At 45.4% G+C, this 24690-nt stretch overlaps 2 protein-coding genes across 7 annotated transcripts in view; one reads left to right on the top strand and one right to left on the bottom strand.

Annotated features, from left to right (window-relative positions):
* Window positions 1-490: 490 nt before the first annotated feature.
* On the bottom strand, window positions 491-23759 carry EIF4EBP2 (eukaryotic translation initiation factor 4E binding protein 2). Its single transcript, XM_059170038.1, has 3 exons — window positions 23313-23759; window positions 7781-7966; window positions 491-6849 (listed from the first exon to the last, which is right to left on the bottom strand). Exons 1-3 carry the CDS (start codon window positions 23455-23457, stop codon window positions 6818-6820), a joined length of 363 nt encoding a protein of 120 aa, XP_059026021.1. The 5' UTR covers window positions 23458-23759; the 3' UTR covers window positions 491-6817.
* Window positions 22736-24690, top strand: part of LRRC20 (leucine rich repeat containing 20) — a 111254-nt gene continuing 109299 nt past the window's right edge. For 2 of the 6 annotated variants that reach the window (XM_059170029.1, XM_059170032.1), the window contains exon 1: window positions 22743-22910. Coding sequence is in view for 1 of the 6 variants with exons in the window: in XM_059170033.1 (XP_059026016.1) it covers window positions 22877-22910 (34 nt within the window). In the remaining 5 variants the exon portion in view is untranslated. Of the gene's footprint in view, window positions 22911-24690 lie in introns of all 6 variants that reach the window. The other 4 variants (XM_059170035.1, XM_059170037.1, XM_059170033.1 and 1 more) reach the window with 3 other exon arrangements.

The raw sequence follows: 24690 nt of genomic DNA on the forward strand, positions 1-24690 counted from the left end.
CCTCGGGTCCACTTTGACTCCACGGACCTCTGTTCACCTCTCTGACAAGACAGAATTCTCGCTCGCGGTGGTAATATGTGAGACTCACTGGATTAATAATAGCAAGGAATTGGATGCCCCCGGAGTACAGCCTAGTTTGGGACCTCGGAGGGGATGGGTGTCTGGCGGGTGCCCCTGGAGACACATGGTGCCCTTTTGGGGAAAAGGGGAAGCCGCTGTCTGGGCCTCTGTGACACTGGTCCATGCCAGGGGCCTTCCTGGCACGTCCGGCCTCCTGCATGCACCCATTCACCACCAGGCTTGAGGGAAGGGACTAAACATCTCTGGGCCGGCTGAACAATGTCGGTTCTCCACCAAGGTTGAGAACTGCCCCACGAGATGGCTGACCACCCCTGCCCCTGCCCATCTACCTCACCAGTAGATATCCCCCCAGCCTCCCGTATGAAATCAACAGGGTTTCACCCCAAATTTAAGACAATCAAAACACAAGTTGATATTCAAGATCTTTATTGATTTAACTGTAACAGCAACCATTGGTGAGAATTTAATTTTTTCCCTAATTTCCAAACACCTGCTGGTTTAGGACAGTTACAAAAACCAAAACCAAAACCAACAAGAGTGATCACAGGCTCACAGAGGACTGCCTCGAGACCGCATGGCATCCTCTGCTCCCCATCCATGACGGTGAAATGGACCGGAGGGATGGCGGACAACCACGTCAAAGGGCATGAAGGGAAGACCAAGAAGTACTGGCAGTTTCCACTTTTCCGTTCAGTGGTTGGAACTGGGCCACTGGTGGCACCAAGACAGGAAAGAGCATTTGTTTTACACAGAAAATATCTTATTAAAGATGCATAAAATGGACCCCTGGATATGAGTGTCCTCAGGGCTCTCCAAGATGCCTCCTTTGAGGCTCGCCCCTGGGGTACCCAGGTGGGAAGAGGTGGGCTGTGTTCAGGGGAGGGAAAGGCACTGGCTCACAGTATTCAGTGATTTGGACCCGGCCACCAGGAGCAAGATGGCTTACTTGGAGCACCGGTCCTTACTTAGCTCGTGTTCCTCCCCAACCCTCCTGGTTTCAAGTAAAAATTACCCTTGGCCTGGACTTGGTTTGTTTTTAAAGATTAAGATGGAGAGGACGGGGCTACACCAGGGGCAAGATTGGCTGTTCTGTGCTATATTCATTGAACTCTCTGAGTTAGAAGTGTCCAGGAATTTGGGGGGTAAGCACCGGCAAGAGCCCCCTCTGGAAATTTCGGCACAGCCACATGATGATCAAACACTGCAGCATCTGTCAGTGCCCCACTCTCACAAAGGTGGCAAAAAATTTAATACCCCAGGAAATGCGTTTCATTTCCCCCTGGCCATCCATACTGCATGGCTGGCTGGCCAGGGCTGCAGGCAGAGGTTAAGAGAAGAGAAACCACAGGCCCTCTGAACAGGAACTTGAGACCTCTTCAATCTAGTTTTGCCACAAGGTATTCATTTCTAGGACCAGCCCAGAGAAAGAGATTTAAATTCCGGGGGTGGGAAAGGTGACATGAATGAATGCTTGAAAAAATCAGTTTGCATCCCTCTCCTTCAAGCCTTTCCTAAGAAATTCCTGAGCTAGCCTCAAGGAAACCTCAGTGCTGAACTGGAAAATCCTTACTAGAACAGGAAATGCCCCTGGGGTGGACGCATGCAAAAGAATTGTGACCCGGTTGCTTCAAGATCTGATTTCATCCTTTATTAAAAACTGAGAGGTAAGGACACAGGGATGGGGGTGTGTGGTTAACCACACCCCTTTCGAAGTCCGGACAGAAAACTGCCCAGCCAAAGAAACCATGCTTCTTTAAAATGATTACCCGTGCCCAGATGCCATGGGTGGGTAAGTGATTGGGTTTCGCAGATTAATACACAGCTGCTATTCTAAGTCCAGAGACATGCCAAGATAGGCAAGCTCTGGCCCAGATGCAGAGGCAGCAGACTGACCACCACTCTGCAGGAGAACTCAAAGGGTCCAGGGCCCTGGCTTTAAGCAGCCAAGATGCTTGACATGCCATCGAATATCCAAGAAGCAGAGAATGAATAAAAAGTCCGTTTCTGGGATCCTGCTCCAGCACTATCAGCTGCCTTGACTGCACGCAGGCACACAGCGTGTGCGGCTAAACAAAAGGCTTTGGGGTGAAACCTGCACAGGCAGTAGGCTGTGTGCTACTGCAGACATCCGAACCCAGGAGGTCAGACGGTCAGACGGTCCCAAAGAGCTGGGAGCATAAACAACAAAAAACAAAAGACCCATCTATTTTGACTCTGCCTCAAAATCAGAAGGAAAAAGGCAATTCATGGAAAAGTGGTGTGAAGGAGTCCCTACTTGTGGAGGGAAGTGCCTTGTTCTCCAGGCTGCCTCAGCAGCAATGCTTCTTGGTCAAGTTCACGCTTAACCAAGCAGTGCTACAGAGAAGAAAACACCGGGAAGAGGCAGAACATAAAGCCAGACAGGACTGTGTGTCTGGAAGCTATCTCAAGTCTCTAAAACGTGGTTCAGCACGGGCACCAGACACCCGGCAGACATTCCCTAAAACTTAGTGTTCAACTGACTGGGGTCATCTAGGTTTCTTCCATGGGTGAAGCGCAGACCAGTTCTCTTTAAGAACACGTATCCATCAGGAAGCCCAGGCCGAGGTGGGCACCCAGTTAAGACACACACTGGATTTAGAGGTGCGATGAAGCACCAGCAGACATTTCTAATTCCCAGATGTTACCTACTGAATTGCAGAAGTAGCTTCCTGGGGGAGAGAGCCGACCTGAACGTGTTTTGGCTGGTATGGCTGCAGGGAGCAGGTGCCAACCTCGACTCGGCCAGGGGCGTGGCTCACAGCTGCAATCAACTTTCCTCTGAATCTCAACCCGTGAAACTTTTATTCGGTCGCTAACCCAACACCTCGTTCACATACCCTCCTTTGGCTTAACAACACTGACGACAATGGAGTCTGCTTTAGTGGCTCAGTTAGAAGGATCCGATTCCCTTTGTCAGTTCCTGGCCCAGGGAGAGGCAAAGATGGGGTGCTGGTCCAAGGCATCCTTGCCCTGCTGGTAGCCAGGCAAACGTAGAACTCTTTTTATTCTCTTAGGAATTGTCATTTCTTGCCACCGCTCTCCAAACCTGCAGGTGGCTTTGGGGAAACAGAGAACGTCTGTCTTCTATTCAGTTTGGACATGGCAGTAGCAAGCTATCTCTCTATGGTATCTAGTTTTACCTTCCCCGCGTTGGATTGACTGTATCCTCTGTTGGGAGTGAGGTGGTTTTAAGATAGAGCCCCCACATTCTCAGATACTGCACCACTGTCGGCCAGGCGTAGGATCTTGCTTCTAAGGGCCACAGGACCGTCATGAAAGGCACTGCAGACTCTTCCTTGCCCTTCTCCCTGGGGTCCCCTGCTCAGGGGTAGCCTGCTGCTCTGGTGCGAGGACTCTCATGCTGCTCTACACAGGGACCCGTACGGAGAGATCGAAGGCATCCTGCCAATAGCCACAAAGAACGCACGCAGAAGGGGATTCTCCAGCCCCAGTGAGATGACTGCAGACCCTGCCAACATCTGGGTGGCCACTCCCGGTGACCCTGTGCCAGGGCCATCATGCTAAGCTGCTTCCCATTCCTAACCTCCAGAAGCGGACAGAAAACGTTTGCCTTTCGAGATTTAAAGTTTGGGGGTAATCTGTTAAACAGCAATAGAAAACAAATACAGGCGAACGACAAACTCTGGCCTTGACAGCCCAATACCAAGAAGCCAGCTGCAAGACAGTGTGCTCTGGAGAACGTTAGCTATTTAAACAGAGTACAAAGACATGGTGATCTCAGCAAACTACATGGTAAAGACAGACCAAGACAATGCATGTCTCCTGCTGGAGTTCTGAGCAACGAGGTCATTTCTCACTGTGATGGACTGTCCTCAGGGGTACAGAAACATGGTCTCATCACAAAAAGAATAAATGATCACTAAGATTTTAATAACCATCTCACTCAGATGGTCCTCAAAGGGTTCTCCTTCCCCAAGAGAAAGCCAGGAGAGATTACTCATTCTTCTGGATCTGGCTTGCCCTGAAAAAAAAATCACTCCATGAGGCATGGTACCAAGGTGTCATCTGTCACAAGCTCATCTGCTGCCTTGTGAAACTATCTTTAAAATGCAGATTTGTGGAGGTCAAAGTACGTCCCACAGCAGTGGCCTCCAGGAAAGGACACCAACCAGTAAGGAGGTCCTTGTAGAGAAGGCTGAAGGAGTGGGCTGCTGCTCTATACAGCTGACATTCCCTCAAAAACTAGAAAGATGGCCTCGGATTAGGGAGCCGTGTGCAGAGATTCCCCAAGATGGTAGAAGAGGGGGAAACGGCACCTTGACATTACCGAAGCTGGCATGTTTCAAATCCACTCCCTGCTGCTCAGCGAGGCCACCAGATTTTCATGTGTAGCAAGAAAGATCGAGAAGGAGCATTTTCTGCTCACTGCCCGACTAGCTGGAGTTGGAGCTGGGCTCCACAGAATGCCAAAGCCAGCTATGAAGGACGAGAAGCTTCATTCTCAAAGAATCGAGTTCCCAGCGGACTATGGGGTCCTGAGCAAGCTTCTCATGCAAATGATGGTGCAACTGAAGGTTTCCCGAGAGTATGGAAAGTGAAATTTGGGAGTTTAATTACAATCAGAACAGGGATACATGAAAGCAACAAGAAAATACTTTTTTTGATCATCAATTTTTGAGACTAAAAACATCCCCCAAATTTTGGAGATCCAGCTTATTCCTGAGAAACATCAACCATCACAAAAGGGTCACTCTGAACTACTCACATTTTGTAGCAGAAAACAGAACAAAGTTCCCTAGACAGCCTTTCTTCTGTCTAAAAGGTGTTCATAAACAGGGTCTTTTCATAGTTCAAAAGAAAAACAAACAGCTCGCTTTCTTAGTTGGTTGACCTGTTACTATCATCCCGGGATGTTGTCTCTCCACAAGAGGGTTCAGGGCACCGAATGCAACCAGAAATTGCCAGAACACCAGCGGCTACCTTACTTGTCGTTCCAGGACAGAGGTGTTGGTCTTTCTACAGGGGTGGGGCGTGTCACTCTCCCGAGATTACTGTACCAGTCAACAGTCGGGAGGGTGGTGGTGGGGACATGAAAAAGCAAAGGGGAAGGGAAAAGAATGAGGTTCTGGTGAACAAGCCACATCAAGGCAGAATGGTCCAGTTTGACACACCACCCGCTACAAACTGCAAACATGCACACCCAAAACTAGAGGGAGAAGCAAAGAGCTTGTCAGGGACTCGGGGGGGACAAAGGATGGTGACATGGAACAGCAGACTCGCCCGTGGACATTTCTCACCTTCCTAACACTGAAGATGTGTAATTAAAAAGTTGCTGTTCAAAATCGTATTGAAAACATATCTAAAAATAGGTCTGTAGTCATCTTAAAAATAAAAGATCACTCCTCAGATAAGAGGAGTGAGATATTAACAGATACCAACGCTTGAGGTATCTTTGATGTGTACTTGAAAAATGGCCTGGCAGAGAGAGAGGTGGGAGGGAGGGACAGACAGAGGCAGGGAGAGGAGAGGAACAACTCTGAGGACGACGGGGAAGGCAAGAGAACGGGGAGAACCCACTTTCGAGCCAGTGCTTATCCATCCCAGCAGTCTCTGCAGGTCCACAAAGGAAAAAAGTTTGGCTCTCTTCGAAGAGCATTCTGAAAGTCATCTTTTAAACTCAAAATGTAAGACCTTGCGGTCAGAGACTGCGAATATCTCGAAGCTCAGGGGACGAGGAAGCAAGGACTGCTGAGGCCGAGTAACCACCCGGTTCAGCACGCTCCCCAGGTCATTCTGCAGGGTCACCCAGTAGAACGCTATGAGCAGGCCTCCCCCAGAAGTGCCTGTCGCTTGGACAGGCCTGTTGCAGGAGCGGCAGAATCACCTGGGGGGCTCAGATACAAAGGGACAGCGGGCAGTGGCACGCTAGCAGGGAGGGAGGAGAGGAGAGCCCCGCTGCTTCCCGAGGACTCCCCCCTCAGGTGGGGCCCACACTTTTCTGCAGAGATGTGCTAAGTGAAGGACCAGAAAGCGGCACTCAAACATTAAAGACAGAAGACACTCGTGCCGGACGAAGGAGGGGAAGCAGGCCGAAGCGGGTCTCAGAAAGCGTGGCAGGGTGATGCCAGCAGAGCTGTACAAACCACACTCTGACCCGAAGGACAAATGCCTCAACGGATGAGGAGAGTGGCTCTCTCCATTTTCACCCCCTCTGACGGCTGTGAAGACCTGAGACCCAGACTCCTGCAGCTCTGAACCACAGAGGGGAGACAGGGAGGGCACGTGGGGGGTTAGGACGTGGACAGTGCCAAACCCACCATACCCGTGTCACTTCCCTAGACTTCCCAGCCAAGCAATTGTGGGCAGGTTGATATCTGACTTGGGATTTTAAAAAATGGGGGGTGGGGTGGAGGGAGTACGGGGAGGCTAGGTTTTCTCAACTGTCTTTCTCAAATGACTATGGAAGCCAGAGTTTAACTGTTTTCCTCTGTGGGCTGCTTAGGTCTACGGAAATATGCCAAGGACCTTGGATGGAATCTGTGTAATTGGGAAGGGGGACAGGAAAGAGGGAGAGGAAATGGTCAGATGAAGCTCATCTGCGCATCATTTGGCACCCAGAGCAAAGAAGAGGAGGACTTGGGGGCTGCAATGGGACTGCTGGCTGCCCCTTCTGTCCGTTCATTGTTGATCCGATGGGCCCAATCCAGTGCGCCCGGCCTCGGCGCCGCTGCTCTCCTGCCGCTCCTGCAGGCGGTCAGATGTCCATCTCAAACTGAGCATCATCCCCTATGAAGAATCAAGACACAGTTTAGAACAAAAGGCAAGGCCAAGCAGCTCTGTCATTCCTCCGCTGGAGGGTCAAAAACGGATCCAAACTCTCCCATTCTCTGCTGCCTTAGAACAATTATGTGTTTGCTTTGGCTCGTCCTTTTAATGTGGAAAAAAGAATGGCACTCAACCCGCAAGGAGTAGGATCTGGGAAAGAAGATCCAAGTGAAAACCCGCCCAGCATCCCTCTGGCTGCAGGCGACCCCAGTGGGATGCCTGCATCTATCATGCCAGCAAACTCTTCTGGAGGCTCTCAACTTCAGTCCTCCTCTCAATCAATACTTTGTCCATGCAAAGCTCATTTGGAATTTGAGAAGGCAGAATGCTGGCTCCTGCACAGAAGTCGGGGGGTACGACCCGAGGCATACCTTGGGAGCTGGCCACTTCCACTGAAACAGAGTGGCTCATTACTTAGTGTGTGTGTGTGAGAGAGAGAGAGTGAGTGTGTGTGTATCATAGGCAGTCCCGGAAAATGGGGAAACAAACCCTATTTCCCCCTGCACCACAAAAAGGACATTCTTCTTTTAAGAAAGAGGTCTATTTCTGAAGGGCAATGGAAATGAGGCCTGTTCAGTTCTGTTCTGTGTGTTACTCCCAGTTCAGTACAGCCCAGGCTGGAAAGGACTTGAGGGCTGGTTCAAGGACTAATCTAAGAATTTCCTATGACCTGAGTTTGGATTTCTCCCTATTCCCGGATTAGATTAACCTAAGATTTAGAACCTAGGGTTTCCAGAACATTTCAGTAAACCTTGGTGATGGGAGCTGCCGGGAACCTTAGAGACCTATACATGAATGTAGGTTATAACTGAGGAATCAATTTTCAACCTGTCAACCTTTCGACTGACACTGGAATTCCCAGGGCTATCCACTCGGCCCCCCAAACACTTACCAACTGCATGCTTCCTGTCATGATTGTTCAAGTTATTCAAATTGTTTACTTCTACTTTGGAGTCTTCGATTAAGGTGCCAGGGCTGGTGACCCCTGGGATATTGGGCAGATGGCAGGGTGGGGTCTGAGCCATGGGAGAATTGCGACGATCCAACAGAAACTTTCGATCATAAATGATTCGGGTTCCTGGAAAACAGGGTTCAAGAGTCTGAAACAAATTAAGGGGCTTTCAATCTACAATTATTACCCAGGAATTTATTTTAAATTCCATCAAAACCTAACCCTTGAGGTTTCACAGTCCAAACAAAAAGGGTAAGTTCTACCCTTCCCGCCTGGGCCAGGCCCCTCTGCTGGAGGAGTGCCTTTTCCTCCTCTTCCACTCCAGCTTTAAGGCTCAGCCCCAACATCACTTCCTTTACAGAACACCTTAAAAAAAATTCTTTCCCCCGTCCTACTCCATACACATCGCCTATTCTAGGTCCCGTTTCATCGCTTTGCTTCTCTAAAGCCTGTGACTTCCTTATGCCACAGCTATGTCTCAGTTCTATGTGACCTTGGTTCAACCATTTAGAAAGTTTTATTTTTTATTATTTTTTTAAGATTTTATTTATTTATTTGACAGTGAGAGACAAAGAACACAAGCAGGGGGAGTGGGAGAGGGAGAAGCAGGCTTCCACTGAGCAGGGAGCCGGGTGCAAAGGACCCTGGGATCATGATCTGAGCCAAAGGCAGAAGCTTAACAACTGAGCCACCCAGGGGCCCCCATTTATAAAATCTTATTATTTATTTATTTATTTATTTTTTTAAGATTTTATTTAGAGTTAGAGAAGAGTACAAGCAGGGCAGAGGAGCAGAGGGAGAGGGAGAAGCAGAGCCGGATGTGGGTCTCCATCCTGGGACTCCAGGACCATGACTTGAGCCGAAAGCAGATGCCAACTGACTGAACCACCCAGGCGCTCCTAGAAAGTCTTAAATAAAGTAATAAACACGTGAAAAAAGGGCACCAATAGATTAGATTGCTGCCTTTAAGTTGAAGGCTTTCCAAAGGCACTGAGACAAACATCCTTCCCAGACAGAGCTGTGGTAAAAGCTGGACCCTTCTCTATTTTATGAAACAATCTGCATGCCAGTAAGTGCTACCGGAGTGTTTTACAACAATCCTTCTGAAGAGGGCATCTGACCTGATGAATAGTTAAGAAGACCTACTACTGCTGCCCCTTCTGTTGTCCCAAAGTGACTTAATGGAACTCACCGAGCAAACCAGTGTCCACACCAGAACCAAGCTCCTGGGGTGCCGACTCCCAGCCCAAGCCTCTCTACACTCTGTCTCCATGCCCGGAGTGGGAGCACAGTGTCGGAAGTGAAAGAGTCGGACGGTAACCACCATTAACACACAAACACCGGGGTGAGTGGCACATGGGCCGCCCCAAGGGCCCCCAAGCGCTATTTCTCAAGAGGGACACAGCAGGATGGCCACGACCTTACTGCCCCCTTGGGAGGGCGACAAGACACCGGTAGAGGTGGCTTCTGTTTTTCGATTTCTAAGTTTACCAAGGCTTGAGTGCTCAGGTGTTTTAGAAACTAGGTAATCCGTTCATTTTTGCCCACAGAACAGAAATAACGCAGTTTTAAAAAATTACACGAGCAGGCAGGTCCTATAATCTAAGTGCATTTCAGAATAATAAAGGGGGCCTCGCTGGTAGTAAAAGGAGATGCTGGAGGATCATCTCTGAAGGACAGCATGGCACAAACCAGGTCAACAGCTCTAATCCCTGTTGCCCGCTGGCTCTTTCATTCCAAAGCCGTTAACCGAGATAGGGAAAGGCTGAGAACTTCAGAGAGGGAGTCTCTGAGTCCTAGAGTGGGCTACAATTATCTTCCTATGTTTACTATTAGAATAACTGAGAGGCGGGACGCCTGGGTGGCTCAGTTGGTTGAGCGGCTGCCTTCGGCTCAGGTCATGATCCCAGCGTCCTGGGATCGAGTCCCACATCGGGCTCCTTGCTCAGCAGGAAGCCTGCTTCTCCCTCCCTCTGCCTCTGCCTCTGCCTGCCTCTCTGTCTGCCTGTGCTCAGTCTCTCTGACCAAAAAAAAAAAAAAAAAAAGAAAGAAAGAAAGAAAAAGAATAACTGAGAAGCAAAGGACCATAGCCCATTTACGATAGGACTCACACCGTAAACCTAACCTTAGCAAAGCACCTGGCATGCCTCCCTCCAACCCCTGGAGAACACCTAGAAAAGCTGGAAATCATTCCTCCCCAGCTGAAAGAAGACACAAGTCTTAGGTCCTGTGTCCAATATAATTTTAGGAGAAGGAACGTAAAATAATCTATTTTCATCCTCTTTGCTTTGAAAAATAAGAACTACAGTAATAACTTAAAAAGGCATCTGGAAATGAGGAGGAGTGAGTCATTTAGGATAGCAGAAAACAGTTCAACTTTCCAAAAGTGAATAACATGAATTATTTTGGGTGGAAATTTTTCTAGTACAGATTTAAAACTTTTTACCACCTTCAACAGGAAACAACCAGACCCTTGCTTGATGAACTGCAGTCACTATTCTGAAGATCACTTCATGAACTGTGCTGTGGCGACTCTGGGAGCCTACATTATTTTCCCTCCACTGCACAGTATTTGAACAGCCTGCACATGCCTCTTTCCTCATTGTTACCTCCCTCATCGTTAGGCTTAAGAACTCCCCTCTTTTCCCAAGTCTCAGGCAGCTCGGACTGCCACAGCAAAATACCACAGCTTCAACAGAAATCTATTTTCTCAGTTCTCGAGAAGCCCAAGACTGAGATGCCAGCATGGTCCGTTTCCGCCGAAAGTTCTTTTCAATGTGGCCTTAGATGGGGCAGAGTGGGGAGCGAGCTCCCTAGTGCCTCTTCTTCTAGGGGCATGAATCCATCATGAGGGCCTCGTGACCTCATCTAAACCTAATTATATCCCAAGACCCCAGCTGCAAAGATCATCACATTGGGGGTCAGGGCTCCAACTTATGAACTTGGGGAAGGGTGGGGCGCACACAATTCACCCGTCCTAACCTGATGCTTCTATCCTTGTAGGGACTTTGTAATCAGCGGTACCCTTATTCGGACACTATGTAAAATGAAGAGCAAATGGGCTGAGGGGGCCTGATGGCTTTCCAGTGAAAAAAGGGAAAGAGCTTTCGTGGATGGACTTTGTGTATTTGCTGTATCACCTCCACTTCTATTCGTCACTAGGTTTCAAAAGAGTGAGGTTTCATTGTCAGATGTTCTTAAACTAACAATCAGCTTGCAAGTCAGAACAAGATTATTCTTACTTCTGCAGTATGCCAAGCCTGGAACTCCGGGGAAAAGAGTGAAAAACACAACACAGGGTAAAAGCAAGCTTTCTATTTCTAAATTATATATTAGCAATAGCATATGCATTAAAGAACTGTAATTGGACCAACTAGGAAATAAGCAGTAGAGGGTCTACCTAAATGTGTGAGGTCTAAAGGAAATTTTGGAGAACTTCTTTGTCTTTGCAGAGGTGATAAAATCCATTTTTTACAGCTTTATTGAGACGTAATTCACATATAGTTCAAAGTGTGTAATTTAGTAGTTTTTAGTAAATTCACAGAATTGTGCAACCATCACCACAATCAACTTTAGAACATGGCAACCATCCTCTAAAAGATAACCCATACACATTGAGCAGTCCCTCTCCAACCCAGAAGCCCCAGAAAACCACTGTTTTCTGTCTCTACAGATTTGCCTATTCTGGACATTTCATATAAATGGAATCTTACAATATGTGATCTTTTGTGACTGCTTCTTACACTTGCATATGTTTTCAAGGTTAGTCTATTTTTAGTATCTTTCAGTGCTTTCTTTCTTTCTATTGTCAAATATTCCATTACATGTATATGTCACATTTTATCAAGTAATCAGTTGATGGGCATCTGGGTTATTTCCACTCTGAGTAATGCTGCTATAAACATTCATGTACCTGTCTTTGTGTGGACATATGTTTTCCTTTCTCTCGGGTAAGAGCAGAATTGATAGATCATATGATTAACTCTGTGTTTAATCTTTTGAGCAACCACCAGACTGTTTTCTAAGGTGGCCGCACCATTTTACATTCCCACCAGCAGTATGTGAGGGTTCCAATGTATACACATGGCAGCCGACACTTTGTATGTTTTTTTATTGTAGCTATCTTATGAGTGAGAAGTGGTATCTCACTGTGGTTTGATTTTTAAGTTTTTATTTAAATTTCAGCTAACACAAAGTATAGTATTAGTTTCAGGTGTACAATATAGTAAGTCAACACTTCTATACAACACCTGGTGCTTATCACAACAGGTGCACTTCTTAATCCCCATGACCTATTTCAGCCCTCCCCCCACCCACCTCCCCTCTGGTAACCATCAGTTTGTTCTCTATAGTTAAGAGTCTGTTTCTCAGTTTGCCTCCCTCCTTTTTCCCCCTGTGCTCATTTGTTTTGTTTCTTAAATTTCACTGTGGTTTGATTTTAATCTGCATTTCCCTGACGGGTAATGGTGTTGAACATCTTTTCATATGCCTATTGGCCATTGCAATAGACATCTTCTTTGGAAAAATGTCTATTCAGACCCTTTGCCTGCTTTTTAGTGGGTTACCTTTTTACTACTGAGTTTTAAGAGTTCTTTATATTTATGAATACATGTCCCTTATTCATATATGATTTACAAATATTTTCCCCTATTCTGTGAGGGTTTTTTTTTTTTTTGTATTCTTTGAAGCATAAAAGTTTTTAATTTTGACAAAGCCCAATTTATGTCTTTTTCTTTTGTTGCTTGTGCTTTCGGCACCATACTCAAGAAACTATTTACTAACCAAGGTCATAAAGATTTGTGCCTATGTTGTTTTCTAAAGATTTTATAGGTTTTACGCTCTTACATTTAGGTTTTCGAGCCATGGGACCCAACTTCAGTTTTTGTGGGTGGATATCCGGTTGTACCAGTTTCATTTGTTGGAAAGACTGTTCTTCCCCCATTTACTTGTCTTGGCAGCCTTGTCAAAGATCAAGTGGCCATAACTGTATGGGTTTTTTTCTGGACTCTCAATTCTATCTCACTTATCTATGTTTATCCTTTTTTTTTTTTAAATATTTTATTTGACAGACAGAGATCACAAGTAGGTGGAGAGGCAAGCAGAGAGAGAGGAGGAAGCAGGCTCCCTGCTGAGCAGAGAGCCCGATGTGGGGCTTGATCCCAGGGTCCTGGGATCATGACCTGAGCTGAAGGCAGAGGCTTTAACCCACTGAGCCACCCAGGTGCCCCATCTATGTTTATCCTTACAGCAGTACCAAACTGGCTAGATTTGTAACAATTATTGAAATTGGGCTATTTTAAGTCTCTTAAAATTCCTTATCAACTTTGGGATCAGCTTGTCAACTTATGCAAAGAAGCCAGCTGGGATTTTGATGGGATTGTGTTGACTGTGTAGATCTGGGAAATAGTCATCAACACCATCTTCCAATCCACACATGGAGAACGCCTTCCATCTATTTAGGTCTTCTCTGATTGCTTTTAACAATGTTTTGTAGCTTCCACAGTGTAAGTGTTGCGCTCCTTTCATTAAATCTATTCCTATATATTTTATTATTTGATGTGATTAGAAATGGAACTGTTTTCATTTTTGCATTGTCCACTGAAAGTGTATAGAAGTGTATAGAAATACAATCGGTTTTTGTATACCATTCTTGTATCCTGCAACCTTGCTAAACTCAATTAGTTCTAATAGTTTTTTAGTGGATTCTTAAAGTACATTTGGTTGTGAATGCAAATAAAGCAAATTAATTCAGAAGAGAAGACACTCTGAAGAACCGGAGTCTTAAGGGTCGTCACTAAGGTTCTCAAATAATGCCAGGGAAAACAGGAATACAAAAGGATAGCATTTTAGGTGTTTGGATTTTAGATACCTGAAAGCTAAAAAAAGTTTCATTGTAGCAGATACAGAGCAAAAATGGAGAATTAGCTTGTCAGCAACTGAGGATATACAGTACGATTCAAAAGCACCTGACCATTCAAAAAAATCAAAAGTACTCAAAGAAAAACATTAAGATTTGACTATAAAGTGGCAAGAAAAAAAGCCTTTGTTTCCCTTGTTATATACTATGTTTACCATGAGATTATGTCTATTCCAAGATAAAAACAAACAAAAAAAGCGCTACAATACTCAAGGTCTCTTAAACACGTGTATGCAGAGACATCTATTTTCTAAAGCAAGAACTTCCTGGTAATCCACATTTCATCCAAACAGCCCGCCACACTTGTCAGGCCAATTTCATGTCAGCCAATGCAGCCACAAGTAACTAGAAATGAGTTAATATAAATTCCTGAAGAAGGAAAATTTAAAAAACCATACAAGAAACCCATACCTTGAATATAACATATTAAAATGGGCTGCGAGGCGCCTGGATAGCTGTTGGTTAAACATCTGACAGTTTGATTTTGTCTCAGGTCAAGGTCTCAGAGTTGTGAGATGGAGCCCTGAGTGGAACTCTGTGCTCAGCAGTCTGCTTGAGATTCTCTTTCTCCCTCTGCCCCTCCCCTGTGCATATGCTCTCTTGAGAAATAAGTAACAACAACAACAACAATAAAAGACCATGATTTTGATCAATTGATGGAGTGTTAAAAAAAAAAAGTTCTCTATTTCACCTTGACAATGGATGCTTTTCCTTCCAGTGAGTTTTCTATTTCCTTTTCTATGAAAATAATCATGTCCCTTGGTTTTATATTGAAAAGTTAAGAACCAAAATATCATATATGCTATATACCAGATTTCACTGTTTGTGATTAAACTATAAAAAGAGCGAGGAAGAATACTTACAGGAGAGTATGTACATGTTATATGCCCTCCCTGATACTGTCAAAATAATGGGGAAGTTGACCTACCAGGGAATTAAAGCCAGAAGGGATGGTACAATTTTATATAGCAGAGAGCTAAGCTGACAGACTGTGACAGAGATTCTGACTCTATTATTTTACATTTTGAAGAGAGCTATCAGAAGAACCGATAACACAATTTACAAAAACTGGTAAACGGAGAGGAGCGGAAATGAAAGGGAGAAAGTAATAAAAGTGTTCGAGATTACTCATTTTTCATAATAGGGAATCGATGGTATTATCTAACGTTAACAAGCCAAGAAATTATGGTGCACATGTACATACAGCACCAGCAGTAACCAATAAAAGCACTAAAACCATTAAAAGTAGTTGTCTACTGGCATTTTACTTTGCATTTTAGGTGCTTCTGTTTACTTTTTCCATCTTACCTCTTTTTTTTTTTTAATTTTTTTAATTTTCAAGATTTTGTTTATTTGTTAGGATAGAGTAGGAGCATGGGCAGGAGAGGGAGAAGCTGATTCCCCGCTGGGCAGGGAGCCCGATGTGGGGCTCAATTCCAGGACACTGGAATCATGACCGGAGCCAAAGGCAGCTACTTAACCGACTGAGCCACCCAGGTGTCCATTACCATCTTATTTTTAAAATGTGCATATATTACTTCAGTCTACATGTTTGGATTTCAGAACAAATAAGAACTTTAAAATCTTTTAACATCAGATATTTATAAATTTTCTTCATGCCTTAATGACCAGATAGATAGAAAGATAAACCTAATACCTTGACCCTATTGCCTTCTAGATGCTGACACTACCAGGAAATCATTAGAGTAAAACAGAGTTCCTTTGGTGAATGGAAGAAGGGGGAAAAAAGCTTCTACCCTTTGATGAAAACACTAGTAATTTTCAAAACGGCAAGGAACAAGACGACCAATAAAAGAGGCCCAAAATTGTGCTTACCAAGATGGTTAGGTACACAAACAAGGTCATTCAAGACTAAGGGTCTCTTTCTAGACCAAGTAGCTTGGTTTAAATAATTAATCCAGGGATTATGCTATATACATTCAAGAAATTTTATTAATTTAAACCACCTAGAGAAAGTCCACTGTCATGTGGTTAACTGAACAGGGTAGTCGTAACTATACTTTCAGAGGGTCCCCAGCATAAAGTTCTGTTTAACTATGGCCGCCTCCTATATAGAATTAGGCATCCGCTCATGCAAAATGACAGCTCAGAGCAAGAAACTTCAAGTAACTTGCCCAGATTGCACAGCTTGATTGAGTAAGCTGGTGACAAAAATCTTCCAAAGGCTAAGATGGACCTACACCCCCACACAAGTGTGCACGGAGAAAGGGGGAGTGTGGAATTAAACAGGGCTTCCCTCAGGAGACTCTCTCCATCCAAGAGAAAATCCTCAGCAAACCCTCGGCACACTTTCTTCTACATCTCATTTGGCCGGAACTGGGTCAGATGCACACCAGACCAGACACTGCGGGAAGCCATGACTGGTAGGCATGGTGCATATCCTGGGGCTTGCAACACTGCCACTTAGAAGAAATGACTGCTTTTTGTTTTGCTTTGTTTTGTTTTGTTTTGTTTTAAAATGTCTGCTTAAACATCTATGCTTCGTGGAGACTCTGGAAGAAAAGCAGATTCCTAAAAAGCCCTATGCCGATAACCCAGAGGAAACTAAAAGCTGCCTAAGCCAGCCCCCTCCATTCAGTGTGTGCCACAATCAAATCCCTGAAGTGCTAATAAAATCAAGAAGGACAATTTTTTATGTCAACGGGACGTATGACTGGAGGCTCAGGATCCTCTAACTTAGTATGAGTAAAGTACCAGGGCAAATGGGAGACGTCTAAGGTTTGTGAAAAGCCAATCCTACTCTGCTTTGTTTAACTTCAAGTTTCAGTAAGCGGAAGCAATGATCTCCAAGATACTGTCCAAGGATGGCTTCTGGTGCAGTCACTTGGGACACAGCCATCACAGAACATACGCCTGGCCTGAAAAGGAAGTTGGTAACGACTGTGTTCCTATTCTGAAGGTCTGGTGTTAGAAGAGGCTTAGAGAACATCTGGCAGAAGCTTGTCATTTTAGACACGAAGAAACTAATATCCAGAGAAGTTAAAAGTATTTATAGTGCCCCTGGAGTCAGGAGACCAACACAAAGTAGCTAGGGGCACTAAGCAAACCTCGTTCTCCAGGAGTCTCAGCTGCACCATGAGTTGAAAAGATGATCTTTTTAGGGAATACCAGGTCCAAAATGGTGTATGAACCACAAACTAATCAATAAATGTCAAATGATTTTAAGTTTGTCTAGCCTTGACCTTCAGAAAATCTGGGTCAAAATAAAGTACATCAAATATATCCACTTTTTTTTTTAAAGATTTTGTTTATTTATTTGAGGGGGGTAGGGAGGGAGACAGAGGGAGAGGGACAAGCAGACTCCCCACTGAGCAGGGAGCCAGACACGGTGCTCAATCCCAGGACCCTGAGATCATGACTGCCCTCCTCCCCCAAAGGCAGATGCTTGACAAACTGAGCCACCCAGATGCCCCCCAAATATATCCACTTCTACTTGGGCTTGAACATTTATCCCGAAATAAATCATCTCTACAAAAATGCCCTGCTCTGATTCCAGGAAAAAACTGACTGGCTCTGCCAGGTTGCTGACTGTGTCCTGGATCAATTCTTTGGATTAGATTTCACAGACGTGGTTACACTGTCTGTAATACTAATAATTAACGAAGGATCACTGCTACTGGTATGGGGAAAACATTCAGATTCAAACCTGGCTTTCATTTCAACTGTGTTTCTTCCTAATTTCATCTAAATTTCCCTGCTCTTGGGCATGTATTTAAAAAAATAAAAATAATGCCTATCTACTAACATCTCCCACTTTTCATGTATGGAGCCTGAAGTCTAACAACAAAGTCTTGATGAAAGGCAAGAGTCTACTGGAAAATCCCTAGTCTAGGTCACTGTTTTTACCTGCTGCCTATTTGCGATTCTAGGAATTTATCTGACCAGAGAATAGTTTCATTTCAACCTAAAACAGCCTGACTCGAACATAAAGTCTCTGGTGGTAACATGGGCTCCTCTGAGGCCCAAATGATTAATTATGCATCTTAGCGTGAAGAATCACAACCTCTCACACTTTCTGAAAAGTGTCTCTTAACACCTAGAGAGCAGCATTTACATTTACACCTAAATAGGCAGCATTTTGCTATAAACAGCAGGCCATTTCTAAAATAATTAGAAGTGAATGAGGCCAGTATTATCTTGATTCTAAAACCAAAGACATCATAAGAAAAATATAGACTAATACCCCTTATGAACAGAGATGCAAAAATCCTCAACCAAATATTAGCACAACAAATTCAGCAACATAGAAACAATTACATACCATGACCAAGTGGGATTTCTCCCAAGAATACAAGGCTGGTTCAACATCCAAAAATCAATTGACATATATGCCATGTCGACAGGATAAAAAACAAAAATCACACAACCAACTCAGTAAGTGGGGGGAATAAAAGCATTTGACAAAATCCAACCCCTTTTCATGATGAAAACACTCAACAGACGAGGAATAAAAGGGAACTTCCTCAAACTGATAAAGGGTATCTATGAAAAACCCACAGCTAACATCTTACCTAATAGTGAAAGACGAGAAATTTTCTTAATACTGAAAACAAGGTAATCTGTTCACACTATCTTGCCACTTCTGTTCAATACAGTACTTAAAGTTCTAGCCAGAGCAATTAGGCAGGAAAAAATAAAAGGCACTCAGAAAGAACAAGGAGACATACAACTATCACTATTTACAGATGATATGGTCTTGTCTACTAAAAAACCCATGGAACCTACACGGATGGAACTGCCTTCTCCAGTTCATTTGTCCTTGCTTGTTAAAGTTTTTACTTTCTTAAAACACTCAATGACTAGAACAGCTTCTGTTTGTCAGGGCATTCATCCTGAAGATCTAAAAGATTATTTACTTAGAAGTAAACTCTCAGGGATTTCTGAGCTTTTGCCTTCAAAGAATGGCCTGAGAACACGTGCAGGGGACCTTTAAAAACTAGCCACTCATGGGATGGACAGCTGCTGCCTGTTAAAACACAGGTTCTAAGGGGCTTTCACAAAATGGGAGTTCCACAAGGAACAAATCTGAAAATGGAAGTCTAGGCCTTGCCTATTCAGTAAGGTGAATGACTGCAATTCTCAGCTGACTTTTGTTCTATGATAAATGGAGAAACAAAAATCTCTTAAATATTACACTGTTTGGGGTCCCTGGGTGGCTCAGTGGGTTAAAGCCTCTGCCTTCAGCTCAGGTCATGATCTCGGGGTCCTGGGATCGAGTCCCACATCGGGCTTTCTGCTCAGCGGGCAACCTGCTTCCCTTCCTCTCTCTCTGCCTGCCTTTCTGCCTACTTGTGATCTCTGTCTTTCAAATAAATAAATAAAATCCTTTAAAAAAATAAATAAATATTACACTGTTCATCAAAAGACTTGGAAGCTAAGAAAAAGTTCTGCTACTCACAGGCTGTCTTCTCCAACCAGATGTACTACCTTACCCCACATTAACTGCACATTTTTACACACACAATGAAGCCTACAATGCAGCCAAACTATGCAAGACTCCTCTTCTTCTTCTTCTGTTTTTTTTTTTTTTTTTTAAGTAGGCTCCACGCCCAACTTGGGGCTTGAACTCAGGACTCTGATATTAAGAGTCACATGCTCTACCTACTGAACCACCCAGGCGCCCCTTTGCAAGACCCCCTCTTATAAAATTGTTAAGACTCCAGTCATAAGTCTGAGTCATTCAAGATTAAGGGTCTCTTTCAAGACCAAGTAGCTTGGTTTAAATCATGAATCCAGGGACTATGCTATATACATTCAAGAAATTTTATTAACTTCAAATTAAACCATCCAAATAAGTACATTTGTTGGTTCAGAAGATTTTGGCCTAGAATAAACTCAACCCAAGGTCATGGAGTTAGAAATTTCACAATAGTCAGAAACTGACCTTCCTTCCCCATATCCACATAGAGCTCTATTCATCTCCCAGGGAAGGAACCAGGTCAAAACTTAGAGCACTCCTCACAAATACTCTTATTTATTTACAGGTCACGCCAAGTTTTTTATTTTCCCTTCTTCCTACTTTCTCCTTTATTTCCAGACCCTTCCAATGGCCGACAGGTAATTCTGACCCAATGAACCAATCCCAGCAACTCTCCAGTTGGCAGAGAGGAGATGTAGCAGCACGAATAAGATTTTAGACCATCACAGTTAGTTCCCCTCTGGTGCTCTTGTTATGGCAACAGCACTTTTCCATAGCTGATGAGGATATTATGCAGCATAAGAAAGGCAGAAAGAAAGGCTAAAAAAGAGTTCTCTCTGTTTCTGCTCATTTCCCAGAACACAACATTCCCAGAAGGAGAAAGTTCAGAACTTACGAAAGCATTAGGTCCCTTCCAGCTAACCAGAGTGTTACAAAAGTGAGGACAACTACAGTAACTTTCCCTTCCATTGAGGCTATATGTAGCTTCCCAAAGGAAGAACCAAATACCATCCTCACTCCTCCACAGGCAGATAAAACATAAAATCCAAGGGCATTATTTTTGTTGTTGTTCTGCCTTGAATTTACTCAACAAAAATCTTCCTTCTCCTCAACAATGAAAATAAGTAAGCACTCTTCTAGCAAGCTGAGAAATCCAAAGGTCAGAGCAAGTGTGCTTCCACCCACCTCTCATTTCCTAAACCATGAGAAGGCAGTTTTGAGAAACCTTCCCAAGGGATAGGCTGTAACCTCTGATCCCCAGTAAACAAAGGACTCTCAAAGGAGAAGAAATTCTAAGTTCACTATGTTGTGAATGCCCCTGCCCAGTCTGATCACTTAGGGCACTGAGCACATCAACTGCTATCCTGGAACGCTGCAACATGTGCATGGCACTCCAAAAGGTTTCCAGAAGTTAAAGACAGGACATACTAATGCCCTTCCTTCCCACTAAGTAGAGATTTCCAACGCAAGCTTACTATCATTTTTCCAAATGTTTTCACACCTGAAATGTATTTTAGCATTGGATTCTATACTTTGTTGTTGTTGTTCTAGAACAAAAAAATCTCAGTCCCCAGCCCCCTTCAACATTTTAAGATCACTGAGCAAGGGCCGCATTTCCTACTTTTGTCTGTGGTTCTCTTTTGTGCAAAGCACTGCACTAGGCCCACAAAACACACTTAAAATACCTAATCACATTAATTCAGGTACCTGAAAGAGAGACCAAATAAACTATCTTTCCCTGGCTCAATTACACAGTGGCAGAGAGAGGAATGTAACAAGAGAGATGAACAAACCACCACAGGAGGGGAAAAATTTCCAACGGGGGAAAAATTAAATCAGTAACTACTGTGCATCTAAACAGCACTGAATTAATCGTGATTAAATCCAAGCCCAACAGTACTGTAGCCTACAAACACATTATGTAAGTCTCCGTGTTAAAAACCCAAAGATTACAATCTGCTCTACCCATAAATATAAGTTCAATATCATAGATGAGCTAAGATGACAACTATTTAAATCTGAAACAAAAGACTGTGTACAGAAACTATCTGGAGACAGTTAAGTGATATTCGAGAAAGCAGTAGTGACTCTAAGTTGGAAGGAAGGGTAAATGAATCAGTATCACCGACAGAATCTTTCCAAGCATTTCAGGAACTAATCCAGACTATGAGACAGGTTTCTATCTTTAAAGCAATGCTTAAAGACTATGCCCTTATTTTAAAAGCAAGGTAGCTTGGCTGTTTGAAATACGCCCAAAAGGTACTCCTTCTGTGACTCTTCTGGCAGGGGAACAATGATTAATATATAGCTAAAAGTTTAGTTCCTTTCCCACATAAATAATAGCTCAGTGCAGTTGTAAACCATGACATGTTCTCAACAGCTGGCAGCGTGGGCATTTACTGACCAGTACCACCGAGAATTCTGAAGGAAGTTACAAACCCCTTCCTATCACCTTGGAAAACAATATCCACTTCTTAAAAGCTGTCAGTTCAAGTTCAGGACAACTGTATCTGGAGCAGATACTGGTCTGCCAAAATCTTTTACCATCAGAAAGCACAATGGCAGCATACTCAGGGGCCGGCCTTGAACAGATCAGAAGATCCAGAGGGCTCTCCAGTGAGGCAAGCCACCTCACCAAGCCATCCCACTGTCCCGCAAAGTTAAAGCCTCTTTAAGCCCAGCTATCCAAAAATACTGGTGAACTTCTGCTTGGGTCATTTTAAAGTCTTTCAAGGCAGCCACCCCTCCCCGTCCTGGACGGATTCCTCTGTAGAGTGGCCTGGACCGTTTCATCTGCAGAGCTCTCTCCTCAATTTTTTTATCCCTTGTTGTTGGCAAGTCTTCCTACTCTGTGGGCCTTGCTGTTGTGCAATCAATTCAAGGATGGCTGGGCCTAACGGCACCCGATTGGTTGTAGTACAAGCTGGTGAGCCCCGCCCACAGGAACGAAGCTAGCCATCTTCTTCGCCAGGGGCTGCCAGCAAAGTTCAACCATCTAGGGAGAGGCCACCCCAACACCAAAAGAACGCAAAGTTCCCAAGGTAAAATGAAGCGCCAACCCCTTCAATAAGGTCCCACAAGATCACTCCCCAGTCTCCTCCCTCTGGAGAACAGCCCAGTCAGCGGACACACAACCTTTGAGTTCCCTTTCCCCAGACCAATTCAACATGGTTCACCTCCCCTCCAGTGTTCTTCCTTGTAAACAGTTCCTGGTCACACTTGGAAAAGCAATGCTAGGGGAAACTCTCCCTGCGCTGCCTCTTCCCCAGAATCGAGCAATCCCACCGATCCGGGTGCCCTTCCTGACAATGGCCCTCCTCATCTATCCCCAAGGGCGCCATTGCCAAAAACTTATCCTTAAAGCTGCCAGCGCTCTACTACCCCCACGTCTTCTCCCTTGGCTATTACTCGAATATTATTTTATCACTCTCTCATTCTCTCCCCCAGCCTGGGCCTGGGGACTCCCCCCGCCCCCGCCCCTCGTGGGGCCTCGTCCAGCAAGTAAACAATGCTGTCAAAGCAGGATAACGCTGGGCGAGGCGTCCAAACTCCGCATTCCAGCCTCCTCCTGCTGTTCTAAAAGCAGCAAAACAAGTCATCGCAGAGTCCCAGCAGCGAATTACTCTGCCCAGCTTCCTTTCCAAAAAGGCCCGGGAGAGAGCTCCAAAGTCAACCACTAATGTGCACAAACGCAGGACATGCAAGAGGCAGAGGTAATGCAGAACGAGAGCAAGGCCAAGTGCAAGACGAATTTGCCTAGGAGGAGGCGGGGGTGGGGGGTGGGGGGAGAAAACTGGGTCGAGCGCAGAAATCTGCCACGAAACGGGAACAAGGGCTTTTTTTCCCCCCAACCGAAGGGAGAGCCACGTTCCCCGAGTGGGCGCGCGCTGAACAGAGTTGCAGCCAAGAAAGAATGCGAAGTTAAGGTTCCGAAAGCAGCCTCCCGGGGGCTCTGGCGGAGCTGGGGGCGGGGAGGCTCTGGCGGAGCTGCGCGGGCCGAGGCGGCCCCGCTTGGACACGCCCTGAGTTAAAGGCCCGCGGTGGGAGGCAGGCGGGGACGCGGCGGAGGAAACGGGCTACAAGCTCCGGGCCGCGGCGGGGCGGCCGGCGCTCACCTCCCGGCGTGGTGGAGAAGAGCGTCCCCCCGGGCGTGGTGCAATAGTCATGAGGTAGCTGCGCGGCGTCGCTGATGGGCACGGTGCGGGTGGGGATGGCGCGGCTCTGGCTGGGCTGGTGGCCGCTGCCGGCGGACGAGGACATGGCTCTGGGCGCGGGCTCTCGGGCTTTGTCCGGCGGGCGGGCGGGCAGGCGGCGGCGGCGGCGGCGGCTGGGGGCCCGGGCTGCTGCGGCCGCTCCGGCGAGCGGAAGGGCGGGCGGGGCTGGACGCGCTCCGCTCGCTCCTCGCTCGTTTCCTCTCGCTCCCTTGTCCCGCTCCGCTCCCGCCGCCGCCCTCTCAGCCGCCGCCGCCGCCGCCGCCCGATCCTCCGGCCTCCGCCAGCAGCCCCAGCAGCAGCAGCAGCGGCAGCAGCGGCGACGACGACGACCGGAAGCGGGCGAAGGCGGGAGCCAGAGGGAGTTCGGGGGAGCGGGTCGGCGGAGGTGACGTCGCAGGGGGCGGGGCGAGGGCTGGGGGGCGGGGCCGCGGGCGGGGAGGGACTGAAGCCCGGCGGGCGGGACGCTAGTCTGGTAAGTCTACGCCAAGTGTTTCTGAGTCGTGAGAAGGTAGGCGCAGAAAACTTTGGTGGGCTTTTCCTTTTTTTTTTCTGGTTGCCGGTTAGCACCACTTTACTTTAGCCAACTTCTGTTTTCTAGCCATCCAAAAAATGTAATTTTACTTTTAATTGCTCCGTATTAAGTGTAGGTGATAAATGGGCCATGTATTAGAAAAAAATTCAGAGGTGAAAGGTTAAACCGCTGTCTCCCAGTTTCCAAATTCTTCTTTCCTGAGGGATCCACTGGTACCAGCTGTATACTCTTATATCCCTCCAGAAATAGTCCCTACATATAACATATAACATACAACATTATATGCAACATATAAACATTAAAGAAACAAAGATATTAATAGCTACCCGCGTCATAAGGATGAGAACTGTGTTAGAAAGGAACTGAAACACCGGGTAAGGATAAGAACCCGAGGTACCTGAAAAATCTCGATTTAGAACGCTACTCTTCCCTAAGTGTTCTCAGACTTTTCAAAGTTTACATTCCTAAGAATTACTGAGGATCCCAGCTTTTCTTTGTGTGGATTATATCTATTGGTAATTACTGTGTTAGAAATTAAACCTGAGAATATTGAAAATGGTCATTAATTTATAAAGTAATGTCATTACATATTAACATATTTTTATTTTAAAAATTGTATTTTCCAAAACAAAAAGAAATTACTGAGAACAGTGACATTGTTTTACATCTTGGCAAGCATTTTAATGTCTGCTTCATAGAAGACAGTTGGAGCCTCACATCTGTTTCTGCATTCGATCTGTTATGATG

The sequence above is a fragment of the Mustela lutreola genome, chromosome 4, assembly GCF_030435805.1.
Source record: "Mustela lutreola isolate mMusLut2 chromosome 4, mMusLut2.pri, whole genome shotgun sequence".
NCBI classification, from domain to species: Eukaryota; Metazoa; Chordata; class Mammalia; order Carnivora; family Mustelidae; genus Mustela; species Mustela lutreola.